This window comes from Octopus bimaculoides, chromosome 3 (genome assembly GCF_046866305.1).
Source record: "Octopus bimaculoides isolate indiv1 chromosome 3, ASM4686630v1, whole genome shotgun sequence".
Classification (NCBI taxonomy): Eukaryota; Metazoa; Mollusca; class Cephalopoda; order Octopoda; family Octopodidae; genus Octopus; species Octopus bimaculoides.
In genome coordinates this window covers 21,833,008-21,848,088 of record NC_142930.1, presented here as the reverse complement: position 1 = coordinate 21,848,088, position 15,081 = coordinate 21,833,008, and the positions used below count along the sequence as shown (strand labels likewise).

General features: G+C 38.6%; 1 protein-coding gene across 1 annotated transcript in view; it reads right to left on the bottom strand.

Moving 5' to 3' along the window:
- Positions 1-15,081, bottom strand: part of LOC106878182 (chymotrypsin-like elastase family member 2A) — a 56,284-nt gene that overhangs the window by 15,572 nt on the left and 25,631 nt on the right. Inside the window, exons 8-10 of the mRNA XM_089348675.1 lie at positions 13,379-13,496; positions 10,849-10,956; positions 9,663-9,700 (exon numbers count right to left, since the gene is read on the bottom strand). Coding sequence (XP_089204801.1) covers positions 9,663-9,700; positions 10,849-10,956; positions 13,379-13,496 — 264 coding nt within the window. The remainder of the gene's footprint in view (positions 1-9,662; positions 9,701-10,848; positions 10,957-13,378; positions 13,497-15,081) is intronic.

The window sequence follows — 15,081 nt, the reverse complement described above, 5'->3', positions numbered from 1 at the left end:
TTTTGCCTTTTTACTTTCATATACCCTCTATAATAAACATATACTCTCTAGACCAGTGATTCCCAATGTGGGATATAGACTCCACTGGTGGGGCCTGGGAAAATTGTGGTGGAGTGTGGGATCATGGTTTTTTTTTCTTTTTGTGGGGCATGGTATTGTGAAAATCGTTTTTTTCGCAACAAACTTACTACGCCTAAACATTTCTTTCCCAAACACTGGTGGGACATACATTTTTCTGGAAAGTTACAGTGGGGCCTGAGGGAAGATAGGTTGGGAAACACTACTCTAAACAAAACTATTGTTGTATCATTTACTTCATGATACAATAGAAATGGCATCTTACAATCTCTTCATCCTTTCCTTCTTTTCCTCTTTTTCTTTGCCTTATTTTATTTCTATTTTTTGTTTTGGTGTCTCTCTACTGGTTTCTTCTTTCTCTGTCCCTCATCCATTTATTGTTTTTGTCTTTCTGCTCTCATTGTGTTTTAACTTCTTTTTACTTACATAATAATAAATTGTTCAACCGTCAGATTTATATTAATATTTGAAGGTTAGAATCTTTTTCTTTGTTTTCTTTTGTTTGTTTCAGTCATCAGACTGTGGCAATGTTGGGGCATTGCCCTGAAGAACTTTAGTCAAACTAATCATCCCCAGTACATAGTTATTTAAGCATGGTTCTCCTATCAGTCTCTGATGCCAATCCACTAAGTTATGGGTACATAAGGACACCAGCACTAGTTGTCAAGTAGTGGTGGGTGACAAATACAGACACCCCCCGCCACACACAAACACCCACACACACAGAGTCCGATGGTAAATTGTCACCATTTTATATTATTAGTTTTATGCATGCACATTGTTTGTTCTTGATTTTGTTGACTACACAATATAGTAGGATCAGCTGGACACCGTCTGTGAGAAAAACAGTACCATGATGCAATTCACTCTGCCAGAAATCTGGAAATGACATGCTGTACTGCTTGGCATTCACACCAGAAGCTCCAATATGAACATTTCAGAGTGTTTAGGTGTCAATCTGAGTGTTTGCTGTGTCCCCAAAACATGTACCAACAGTGATAAAAATCAAACATCCAGTCAACATCACAACCTCAGACTCAACATGAAGGCCTATATCAAATGGCTGGAGGAAGTAGTGTTGCCTTAGGTCAAGAGGGTGGCTGCAGGAAGACCCTACGGCTGGCAACAGGACTCTGCACCATGCTACACAAGCTGGAGAACCTAGTCATGGCTGTCAGGCAATTTCTTCAACATCCTCATCCACCCCACCCCAGATGTTAATCTGGCCACCTAACTCCTCAGACTGGAACCCCTTGATTATTATGTGTGGGTACAGTTGAGCAAGAGACCAACAAATTTCCTTGTAAAACCAAAGATGAACTGAAGGCAAGGATTATGGCAGTATTCCCCAATATAAACAAGGAGACTATCCAGAAGAGTTGCAGGAGATTCCAAAGTTGTCTGGAGGCTGAGGTTGAAGCCAATGGCGATTTTATTGAATAAATTTACTCTTTGGTATTTGAAGATATGTTTATGTAACTTTGGTAAATATATCTGTTAAAATGAGATGTCAGTGTTATTTTCATTTTTTGTGTAATTTAGATGCCATTTTATTCACAGCATCCTGTATATCGTCGTCGTCGTCGTCGTCTTCGTCTTCGTCGTCATCGTCTTCGTCGTCATCGTCGTCATCATCATCATCATCCTTTAATGTCCATTTTCCATGCTGGCATGGATTGGAAGGTTTGATCAGAGCTGGCAAGCAGGGGAGTTGCACTAGGTTTTGATCTGATTTGGCTTGGTTTTTATGGCTAGATGCTCTTCCTAACACCAAAGACTTTACAGTCAGTGATGGGTGTTTTTAACATGGAACTGGCACAAGCACTTTTATGTGGTGCAAGTGATTTTTAGGTGACCCTGGTACAGGACTCTTGCAAGCTAATCCTCAGCATCAGGGGAAGAGGCGCCAACACTTTTGCTGTGGAGGATAGGTCATCTTGAATACAGTAAGACTCCAGGTATCTCAGTCCTTTGTCATCTCATCTGAAGGGTTCAGTGTCCTGAGGTCATCCTTCAGTGGTTCATACCATGTCTTCCTTAGTCTCCCTGTTCCATAAGTTCCATCCACTTCGAGAGCTTGGCACTTCTTTATGGAGATGTTTGCATCCATCTGCACCACATGACTAAACTACGCAGTCTTCCCTTTTGCATACTGCATCTAATTTCTCGTATGTCTAACTTCTCTCCAATGCACTATCACTCTGTCACACATGTATACTTACATAACACATCCAACCGATCATACTAGCGTCATTCCTCTCTAGCCTTTGCACGTCTTCTGCATTCAAGGCCACTGTCTCACTACCATGTAGATTTGCTGTTCTCATATACTTGCATCATAAAATCTTCCTTTCAATTGTTAAGAAAATCCTTTCGTTGCCAACAGAGGTAAAAGGTCCCTGAATTTTATCCATCCTATTCTTATTCTGGATATTACACTCTTTGTACATCTTCTTCCACTACTAATTTGGTCTCATAAGTAACAGAAATTATTCACTATCTCTAAAGAGCCTATGGAGCATTTGAGAAAATCAATTTCCTGAGTATCTGTAGTTTTTATGGCTCCTCTGTATCTTCCACGTATGCACACTACTATCTCTGGAAGTCACTGATATATATATATATATATATATATATATATATATCGCTCCTTTTAAAATTACGATTTAAGCGTTGATGTCTCAGCCCAAGAATTCCAGCATGATGTGCTGCTTGACTGGTCCCCCTCTCTCTCTCTTTATATATATATCTTTCTCTCGCCATGCCTCCGTCTATCTCTCTCTCTCTCTCTATCGTAGTTTCCTTAAGGTTTCAGGTTCCGGGTATATAAATAAGAAATCCCTTCTAAATTATCTCAATCTCTTCTCCGCTGACATACTACGACGAAGTCTCCAAGATTATGCTGCAGATAAGATAGAGATTTTTTTTTATTTACGGCCTCAACATTTTTCTCATACCTTTTTGTGCTTTAGTCTGTCCTCTATTATTTATCTTGTTTCTCTCCATGAAATTCAATTGAATTCAGTTTTTGTCTTAAATTCATACTTATTCATTTTCTAAGCTTAGCCATCTTTCCTTGTACAAAGGCTTCCTAAATTCATGCTACTTATCTATTCTATTTACCTAGGTTTCATTGCTCTTTTAAAAATTACGATTTATGCATTGTTGTCTCTCAAATATTTAGAATCTACGATTAAGAGGCCTATCTCCTGGCTGGTGGTACACCCGCCCTCCCACCCCCTCCACCGGAGGTTCATTCCTCTGTCATCCTGTCATCCTCAGCTGTCTCCCGGAACCCATCTAGTGGCCTCGGCCATCCCCTCCCCTACCTTTGGGTAGCGCATAAAGTTTGAGCAATGTTTGCAGGTTGTAGGTACTGTTTTGCTTATGAATTCTTCCAATTGCAAGCTTTCTTTTCAGGTACACGACACTGCTTCCCCCCTTTCCAGGCTACAGGCCCACACCCCCAACACCCATACTGTTAGGATTGGCACTCTCAACGTCGGCACGCTGAAAGGTAGATCTGGTGAAATTGTTGAGATGCTTGAACGGAGACGCGTAGATATGTGCTGCATCCAGGAAGTAAGATGGAGAGGAGGTTCTGCGAGGTTCCTCACAGGCAAAGAACACAGGTACAAGATTTTCTGGGCAGGGAACACTGATGGGGTCGGGGGCGTAGGAATACTTCTAGCAGAGAAATGGGTGGATAAGGTAATCGAGGTAGTTAGAGTAAGTGACAGAGTACTTAAGATTAGACTAGTGCTTCATCATAGATTAGCTACTGTCATATCAGCCTATGCACCTCAACCGGGGCTACCAGATGGTCTGAAAGACTAATTCTATGACACCCTCTTGCAAACTACCTCGTCGACGAGTGACAGGGACCTTCTCTTTGTGGCTGGAGACTTCAATGGTTATGTCGGACGTCGTGCTGGAGGCTTCCATGGCATACATGGAGGCTATGGCTTCGGTTCCCGCAATGAGGAGGGAACCAGACTGCTGGAGTTCTGTGATGCAACCGATCTTATGGCATGCAATACCAACTTCTGGAAACCTGCCAGTCACCTACCGCTCCGGCAGACACTCTAGCCAAATCGACTACATCCTCGCCAGAAATAGGGAAAGAGGGCGGCTTATAAATGCCAAAACCTACCCTGGCGAAGAATGTACCCCACAACATAGATTAGTAGTTAGCGACTTTGGGATCAAGGCAATATGGGTGCCCAGAATTAGACCGGCTTGGAGGAAAAGGGTGTGGAAGCTTCAAGTCCCTGCAAATGGACAGAGACTTAGAGACAAGTTACTTGAAGCATTTGACGAAATAGAAGGGGATATAGCATCATACAACGTGGAAGACAATTGGAGATTTCTGCGGGACAACCTGTTGAAAGCCACCGACCAGATCTGTGGCTGGTGTAAGGTCCCCTCTCGACCCAGAGTAACGTGGTGGTGGAACAAGGAGGTAGACAGGGCTATTAGACAAAAGAAACAGGCTTGGAAGGACTGGAAGAACGGTGGCAGCAGGGAATTGTACCAATGTGCCAGAAGGGAGGCTAGGTGACAGGTTTATTTAGCCAGAGGGGAAGCAGATAAGAAAAGATTTGCCAATGTTCTGCGCTGTGAGGACCAAAGACTCGAGGTATTTCGTGTTGCAAGACAGTGTAGGAGAGAGAATAGTGATGTTGTAGGAGAGAAATGGGTTCGCATGGACGATGGTACGCTTGCACTAAATGAGGCTGCAAAGAAAGAGGTCTGGAGATGCCACTACGATAGATTGCTTAATAAAGAGAATGAATGGGAGGAAGAGAGCCTGCCGTATGTCGACCCAATAGAGGGACCAGCTATCCGAGTTGATAGTACCAGGGTAGATAAAGCAATTAAGATTATGAAGACAGGGAAAGCCCCCGGCCCATCAGGAATCACTGCAGAGATGCTCAAAATATCTGGCAGTGTTGGTTACAGCCTAATTACCCGTATTACGAACCAGGTGTTACACGAAGGAGTCATACCCAATGACTGGTGTAGCAGCATCATAGTCAACTGCTACAAAGGTAAAGGTGACGCTTTAGATACAAATAATTACAGAGGCATCAAGCTGTTAGATCAGGTTATGAAAGTTACAGAGAGGGTCATAGCCCAACTAATTAGGGAGCGAATCAATTTAGATGAGATGCAGTTTGGGTTCGTGCCAGGTAAAAGCACTACTGATGCCATATTTTTAGTAAGACAGCTGCAGGAGAAATACCTAGCCAAGGATAAACCTCTGTACCTGGCTTTCGTTGACATGGAGAAAGCCTTTGACAGGGTCCCCCGATCCCTTATCTGATGGTTAATGAGGAAACTTGGGATAGAAGAATGGTTAGTGAGAGCTGTGCGAGCCATGTACAGAGATGCTGCCAGTAAGGTGAGGGTTGGAAATGAGTACAGCAATGAATTCCGGGTAGAGGTAGGGGTCCACCAAGGTTCCGTCCTCAGCCCCCTCCTATTTATCAGTCCTCCAAGCAATCACAGAGGAGTTCAAGACAGGTTGCCCCTGGGAGCTCCTCTATGCTGATGACCTTGCTCTAATTGCGGAGTCACTATCAGAACTAGAGGAGAAGTTTCAGGTGTGGAAGCAAGGTCTAGAATTGAAGGGCCTTAGAGTCAACCTAGCTAAAACCAAAATCCAAATAAGTAGGAAGGTAGATAAAACACAAACCCCTTCAGGTAGATGGCCCTGCTCAGTATGTAGAAAAGGAGTAGGTAGTAACTCTATAAGATGTACCCGGTGCAAGCTATGGACACATAAGAGGTGCAGCAACATCAAAGGCAGGTTAACTAGGAAGTTAGTTTTTGTATGTGGCAGATGTTCAGGTGCAATAAAGACTGTAAACAAACAGGAAACAACTTCTATCTCATTCCAGGGTGAAAAACTAGAGGTAATCGATAGCTTCCGCTATCTGGGCGACCAAGTTAGTAGTGGTGGTGGGTGCGTTGAAAGTGTAGCTGCTAGAATAAGAATAGTCTGGGCAAAGTTTAGAGAGCTCTTACCTCTGCTGGCGACAAAGGGATTCTCACTCAGAGTAAAAGGCAGACTGTATGACGCATGTGTACGAACAGCCATGCTACATGGCAGTGAAACATGGGCTGTAACTGCTGAGGACATGCGTAATCTCGCAAGGAATGAAGCCAGTATGCTCCGTTGGATGTGTAATGTCAATGTGAATACCCGTCAGAGTGTAAGTATCTTGAGAGAAAAGCTGAACATTAGAAGCATCAGTTGTGGTGTGCAAGAGAGACGATTGCGCTGGTATGGACATGTGGTGAGAATGGATGAGGATAGCTGCGTGAAAAAGTGCCACACCCTAACAGTTGAGGGAACCCGTGGAAGAGGTAGGCCCAGGAAGACCTGAGATGAGGTGGTGAGGCAAGACCTTCGTACATTGGGCCTCACCGAGGCGATGACTACTGACCGAAACCTTTGGAAATGTGCTGTGTGTGAGAAGACCCGGCAAGCCAAGTAAGATCGTTGCCAGTGCCCCTGGACTGGCTCTTGTGCGGGTGGTACATAAGATGCACCATTTTGAGCGTGGCCGTTGCCAGTAACGCCTGACTGGCCTTCGTAGGATTTTCGAGCGAGATCGTTGCCAGTGCCCCTGGACTGGCTTGAGCGGGTGGCACATAAAAGACACCATTTCGAGCGTGGCCGTTGCCAGTATCGCCTGACTGGCCTTCGTGCAGGTGACATGTAAAAGTACCTACTACACTCTCTGAGTGGTTGGCGTTAGGAAGGGCATCCAGCTGTAGAAACTCTGCTAAATTTAGATTGGATCCTGGTGTTGCCATCCGGTTTCACCAGTCAAATCGTCCAACCCATGCTAGCATGGAAAGCGGACGTTAAACGATGATGATGATGATGATGATGATGATGATGATGATATATATATATATATATATATATATATATATATATATATATATATAACAGGTTTCTTCCAGTTCTGTCTATCAAATTCACTCATAAAGCTTTGGTCGGCCCAAGGCTATAATATAAGACACTTGTTCATGGTGCCATGCAGTAGGAATGAACCTGGAACCATGTGGTTGATAAACAAAGTACCAATCAAATACTGGAGCCAATATAAGTGGCTGTTCTCTTTCCTCCAAATTCCTTGCCTTTTGTCTATGTAAGAAATTATTATTAATTATTGATTACTTTTTTATGTTTGTACACACTGTGTTACACAAACACACACGCACACACACTTTTATCGAAAATTTTTCTTATTTAAGTCGTTTTCTTCTGGTTTGATTGCAGCCATGCTTGTATATATGTATGTATTTATGAAAGCATGTGAAACGTACACTTGCTTCATCACAATCTTCTGGTTACTGCCTTCATGACTGAATACATGATTACCATTGAAATTCATCAGAAAACCTACTATTGTTGATAAATAATAACTAGGGCTGCTTTACTTTTACAATTATATTTTTGATTGGATAAATGGATAAATTTCTAAATAAGAAATATATATTTGATTAATGTGGATCCTATAATAAGCATGCTTTAATTGTAACTAATTTCTATACCCATCATATAAACATTCAACCAAATGATAGTAATTTAAAGTTTTGTTCTTCTACAAAGCAGGAAAAAATTTTTGAAATGACTTAAATTGCATCTTGTGAAATATCTAAAATATAAGCACTTGAAGTCTCATGCTTTAGCAAAATCCCCTATTTTTGCTTGCATGTTGGAAGATTGTTTAGGACAATGCTTGGAAATCACAAAACAAGAAATTAATAAAATCCTCTCTTGAATAATGTAATTTGCAGTTGTATTTTGTAATTGTCATCAAGGAAAATATATGCTGTGATAAGCCTAAGCATTCAAATTTTGTTTTGTGAGTTGTTTAGTCAACAGAAACTACCAACAAAGCACAGTTATTGGTTTTAATAAAAAAAAATTAAAAAATTAAATAGTAAAATGATTAAAGTTTTAGCACTACAAAATGTAAAGAAATTTTTGATAATTTAAATAAATAACTACATTGGAAAATAGGAATTATCACTGGCAATAGGTGAGTAGTGATGGAGCTCTCTACATGGTAGGCTATAATGAAAGGGCTTTTAGCATTTTATAGAAGTAAAACACAGATTACAGAAATGTACTTGCATAGCAAGCATTTTGATCTGAGTTCATGTGCTAAGACTAAAAGGATTGCAGTGTGGAAGACATACGTTAACCATTCAGAAATGCACAAAGACTGTCAACTTCATTTAAATATGTAAACTATGATTAAGTGAAGCTGACAGTCACTCTGTGTTTCCAAAATTCAAATGTTATTACAATTTATTAACTCATAGGTTGGACTTTAACTATCTTGATTTTGCTAAAGCCTTCAATTCTGTGCCACACAAACAACTCATGGCAAAACTCTTTGCAATGGGTATGTAAGATGATTTTTATAACTGGTTGAAGTCCTTCATTATCAGCTGAAAAGAAGCAGTCACAGTTCTTAGGCATCATTCTTTATCCTATGAGATGACATCTGGAGTACCACAAGGATCTATTCTTGGACCCCTGTATTTTTAGTTGCATATATTAATGTCTTAGATGCCAACTTGAAGAATATTATAGTGTTGAAATAAGCAGATGACAAACTGTACCTTGAGATAAAAAAAGAACAGATCCTGTATGCTAGAGATCTTTCCAGCAATCAGATCTGGACACAATGTAGCAATGGATTACTGATTGGCAACTCAAGCTGGCTGTAGACAAGTGAACCTCCATGTATTTTGTGAGGGAAAAACCCAAGCTTTACATTCTCCCTCAACAACACCAATCCTAAGAAGTCTGCTAGTGAATGTGACTTGGACATCATTGTCAACAATGATTTGCATTGGACAAACCACATCTCTAAAATTGTCAAGAAAGCTACGTGTCTTAGCAGCACTCAGTAAGACCTTTGTCAGACACTCTTCAGCTATCTATTTAAAGCTGTATATGGCTCTGAAATGTTCACATGTAGAGTTTGCATCACCAGCCTGGAACCTCCATCTTGCTCAGCATATCAAAATCCTGCAGCTAGATGAATACCTGCTGCCAGGTATCTATAATATTCTGAACATTTTGCTCCCTTGGGCATGGACACATAAAAGTTCCAACATCTGGTAACTTGGTAGACACTCACAAGATTATCTATCATGTTTGAATTAACAACCTTTGACACATTTTTGCCTACCATATGTCTAATACTTGTGGACATACTTACAAAAATAAAAAAAAACAACACAACACTCATGACTTTTATAAACATTTTTTCATGTTCAAAATTGCTGGCTTGCTAGCTCCTGTCAAACTGTCCAACTCATGCCAGCATGGAAAATGGATGTCAAATTATGATGATGATAATGATGCTGCTGCTGCTGATGATGATGATGATGATGATGATGATGATGGTGATGATGATGATGATGGTGATGATGATGATGATGATGATGATGGTGATGATTCATAAGATTTTGGTCAGCTTGGAGCTATTGTAGAAGACACCTGCCCAAAGTACCATGCTGTGGGGTGTATTAAATATGTTACTTACCTTCTTTACTGCATTCCAATACCATGTATTTGCACTTCCTACAGAGAAGAGTAAAAGTTTTATTATTATATTTCTTAATGTTAAAATCACATCTTTATACTGTTACCAAATCATGTTATAAGAGAGTAGCAGCTAGATAAGTTATAGAAATGCATTGTGTCTATAGTCAAGGCATTGTTTTGTAAATGATATAGACCATCTAAGTTAAAGCAGTTAATACATAGAAGAACTGTTCAGCATTGTAATCAGTGGGTGTGTTGTAAAACTGATGAGCATCACATCAGCCTGAAAGTATTTATTTGGATTTTGCCTGTGGTAGCAGTGTTAATAACTTGACACTGCTTTCAATTCTATCACAATCACTTCAAAATAAACATGAATGAAAATATCAATTGGCTCACTTCATCTAATTTCAAATAGGAGTTGTGCAGACAAATAAGATAATGGACTATCTTCTCATAGATTGTAAGTTCAAATCTGCTGAAGTGAGAATAGATCAAATTAGGAATAGATAATTGGAAAAGCTGTCTCTGATAAACAAACTTTCTATCTAGGGTGAATTTTTCATCTGTTTTACACCATGAAGCTGAGAGATAAATACTCACTCACAGAATACATTTGTTTTGGAGGAGATATTTTGCATTATGTGTAAGCACAACTAACTATTGCAAGTAGCAGAGGCAATATATAATTAACGAGTGCTTTCATTAACCAGTGGAAAAGAGTTTGAATCCATCTAAACAACTCATCCATGATAAAAGCATCTATCATGTTTTCATCTCTGGATTAACCGATTCTTTCACTTCCTTCCAAATATGGGGAATCATTATTTGATGAGGTAAAGAGATCAATGATTTGGAAAAATTTATTGGACAATGGCAAAATACTTTGTGATAATCACTAATGTCCTTCTTCAATCTGCATTAAAATCTTGGTTCACTCATCTGGGATCAACAAAAGTAATCACTGGAATCAGTAGAGTCAAATTTAATCCATCACCAAAACATAAATACTCCATTGAGTAAAGCATAAACTTTCAGTGAGCCAAGGTAATATACTAGGGCTCCATTTCTAGTTGTTGCTATTCCATTTTTCCATTTGGTTACTGTAACAGGAAACAATGCAGCATGGCATATAACATACTATAACATGGCATAAATGTTGAATAACAGAAATAAATATTTACTCAAAGGAATTTGCTTTGAATCCTGGTATCAGTCCCATTTTGCTGCCTGTGGGGTTTTGTGTGAATTGTACACCATATCCGTCAATTGAATTACCAAATGTTCCATTACTATGAAAAAATAAAAAGGAATGTAGAAAAATCAATAGAGACATAAATAGAGAAAGAAAGAGTCACAGATAGAAAAAGAATATAGATCAATTGATACAGAAAGATAAAGAGATAAAAGAAACAAAGAGGGCAACACAGACAGATTGAAGCAAAAATATAAAAAGTTAACATATTGGAAGGATATAAGATATATTTAGATACTCAATTTCGATATTGTATACTTTGGCAAGTGAAATGACTTAGTTTATACATTCAGGAAAATTATGCTAATTCTGCACCACAAAACCATAGCGGTATATTCTCTAAGTTGATATTCACTACAAACATTTTGTTTTATTTCTGGACAAGAAATTTTATTCTATCCTCCTCCTCCTTGCCGCCGCTGCCGCTGCCACGACGAAGACGACGACGACCACCACCACCATGTTGAGCCTAAAACTATATGGCATGGATTGTTTTATTATCAAATGGCATGATAAATGTTCATGTTCTGCATTGTCAACATCATTATTGCTCTCACTGTTGTTATTGTTAATGTCATTATTAATGCTATCAATATCTAACTAAAGTATTCTCTTTTTGTGTCACTAATATTATTTACAATATGTGAAAAAAGTGCAAGTTTTGTTTTTAGTCATTATTGCAGAAGAAAAAGGCATTGGCAATTTGATATCAATGTTAGTTATTCAGTGTGTGGTCTATTTCTTCCAGATATGAGGAGTGGTTTTCTTTAAATAACATTCTTGTATTCTATGATAATAGGTTTAATTATATCTCTTGTTGCAATAAATATTATTCAAAGACAAACTCGGGGAATGGTATAGTTGTTGTTATTGTTGCTTTGCTCACTTCAAATTTGATCTAGCACACACTTGATTAATGGTGTCCCATCAATAGACATCTCATATTGTTTTAGATTGTGTTTGTCTAGAGTTAAATTGCTCAATGTGTTCCCTTTTATTTTAAAATGGTAGTTTGTAATTTAAGAGAGATTTGGCTGGCATTTTTTTTTATCTTGACAAGATGCTAGGACTTGAGTATTTATAAATGAGAGACAACATCAAATATATTTTTAGAATACAGCTGTACCATTAATATTAATGTTTAATTCTTTGAAGTACAGTTTTTTTTATTGTTTTAAATAGTGTTTGTCAATGAGAAACTTTATTATAGATCTGACATCTTTCCACATCTATTAACTGGCTTTTGATTTTTAACATAAATCAATAAAACCATATATAAGGAGCTATTCTCATGGAACCAATATAAAAGTATTTATATAATATAGAAGACAGTCTCATAGTCAAAATACGTCAATTGCATGTTGTTCTCTAAGCAAGCAAGATAGCTTCTAAATTTATATACAAAATTATCACAAAGTGAACCTGAACAAGTAAAAACAATGTCAAGACATGAATGTTTCTATGAAGAAGACTAATGACTTAATTATTTATTTTCATATATTGAATTGAGTCAAAAATTTTGTAATATTTTGTTAACTTACTGGCTTTATTTGTCAAGTTACAACAAAAGCAGCCTGCATTCAAAGTAGAGGCTATCATGTTGCATTGTTCTTTGGTCCCATACTGATACCAGTTTATCCTTTGAAGTGAAGAGCTCCTTCACTGAAGCCTCGACCTACCTCTGGTTGATGTGTCATAAGCATGGGAAGTGAGCCATGGATCAAGTAATAATCCATGGTAGACTATATGCTGGGTGTGGCATCAGTTCAATTCCCTCAAGTTCCTGGAGTTTATTCCAGATTGGTAGAACAGTATGAGGTCTTGCTGCAGAAGAGCTCACTTTCTGCTAACCAATTCTAGGTACTTTTGTTGTGCAATGGCATCCATCCACTCCAGCTGTTCAGGATACAGGTTGGCATTGATGGTCTGACCGTCTGGAACGAATTCCACCAGATGCCAAGCATCACTTTGTGTTCAAAACGACTGTGTTCCAAACAGCCATATTTGGTGACAGGTTCTGGAAGCTGGCCCTTGCTTAACTACTGCTTATGCATGGTAGAACTGTGGAAAAATATCCCTTTGGATTATTACTTGTTCTGATCCCAGGTTCACTTCCTGCACTCATAATGCTTCATCAACTAAGTGGAAATGGAATTTTCAGTGAAGGAGTTCTTCATCTTGAAGGACAAGAACTGGTTTCAGGATGGGATCAAAGAACTGGCAAAAAGGTGGTTTCAGACAGTGCAACAGGATAACCTCTACTTTGAATGCTAGACTGATTTTGTTGTAACTTGACAAATAAAGCAAAGAAGTTTCCAAAATATTGCAAAACTTTTGACTCAACACAATATTATTATAGTGCATTATCAATCACATGGCAGTCTTTTTAATTATATAAAATAATATACTGTCACTTTCAAATAAGTGGGCAGCAAAAATACATTATTCAGTTTTCTTACCTTCTTCCAACTGTGGAACACAAATGATTTGCAATTTTTTCACTGTTCAAGTTGTTTTCACAAACATTTTCATATGAACCATTGTGATACACTAGAATTGTGTTGTTTATGTATGTAACTAGAAAAACAAACAGAAAAAATACAATACAAGACAGAAAACAAAATTTAATTTTAATTTAATTCATCTATAACCAATATCAGCTTATGCACATACCATTACGATCACCACCAATGTTTATCACTACTATACTTATATGTGTGCTGGCATGTGTATGTGTGTATGTATGTGTATAAAACTGCAAACATGTGTGTGTATAAATAGGATACAGCCTTTCATCTATGCACACTTTGCTGAACATATCAATGCAAAATTGTTAACAATTTAAATGTTAAGATATTTGTATTTTCTGACTGCACACTTGGTTTATATAGGAATATTGAAATGACCTAAGCAGCAGTGGAAACATAGTAATCAGAGTAAAAGTCCCAAGAGCTATCATTTCTGCTGGTAACAAAGGAACAAGTAAAAGAAGCAACTGATGTTAAGCATAAAGAAGTAAAAAAAATATAAAGTTTCATCATATATATAGATGTGCATCCCTCACTTGTCATAAAACTATTCTAACAAGATGACACTTGAATTCATCTCAACATTTTTGCAGAGTAATATACTGAAGAGAGATGTTCTTTAAGGTACTTCATTATGTGAGTCAAAAATTGAAGGGATGGAAGATGAGGAGATGCATCTACATGTTGAGCAATGCATCTCACTTATTGTACAGCAGGTCACTGAATTAAAGTAAGAGGGCCAGTGAGTATATGACTACACTATTTCTCAGACATGATTAAAATAGGGACTTGATTGGTATTCTGGCAAGGCATGTGAATGATTTTGTGCTCTGAGGAATTGAATTGTCTGAGAAAGGTGTGATTATAGTATTGAAAAAGAAATTTAAAGCAAGAATTTGTGTATTCAAGAATTGAAGATTGAATATATATCAATCTAAGACCACTCCCAATTCTCTTCTCAAGATAATGTTAGCGTCATAATCAGGATATGTTTATGAGGCTGAAGACCATGCCATTCATATATGTAAAGGGTAAAGACCCCTTTGGTCATGAATGGCCATGAGATTACACCTTGAAAATTGTCCTCCAATGTTCAAGTTCAGGCAAGGTTGTTTATAGAAGACCAGCAGTTGCCCACTCATAAAAGTCCTCCCTCTCTACGCCACTGATATTATTCAAGGGAAAGTCAAAAGATGATACATCTGGCACCAGTTATGTTGCAACTCATTTCTACAGCTGAGTGAACTGGAGCAATGTGAAATAAAGTATCTTGCTCAAGAACACAACACACAACATGATCTGAGACCTGAACTCACTACTTAATGATTGTGAGCCTGATCCTCTAACCACTGTGCCACACACACAGACACACACATGCAGTTTACACATACACATACATACACACAGACACACATACTCTCTCTTACACACACCATCATCATCATTTAACGTCCACCTTCCATGCTAACATGGGTCGAATGGTTTCATGAGCTGGCCAGGCAGAAACCTGCACCAGACTTCTGTGACTGTTTTGTTAAGATTTTTACAGCTGGATGCCCTTCCTATCACTAATCACTCAGCAGAGTGGACTTAGTGCTTTTTATGTGGCACGAGCACAGGTGAGGTGAGTAGTG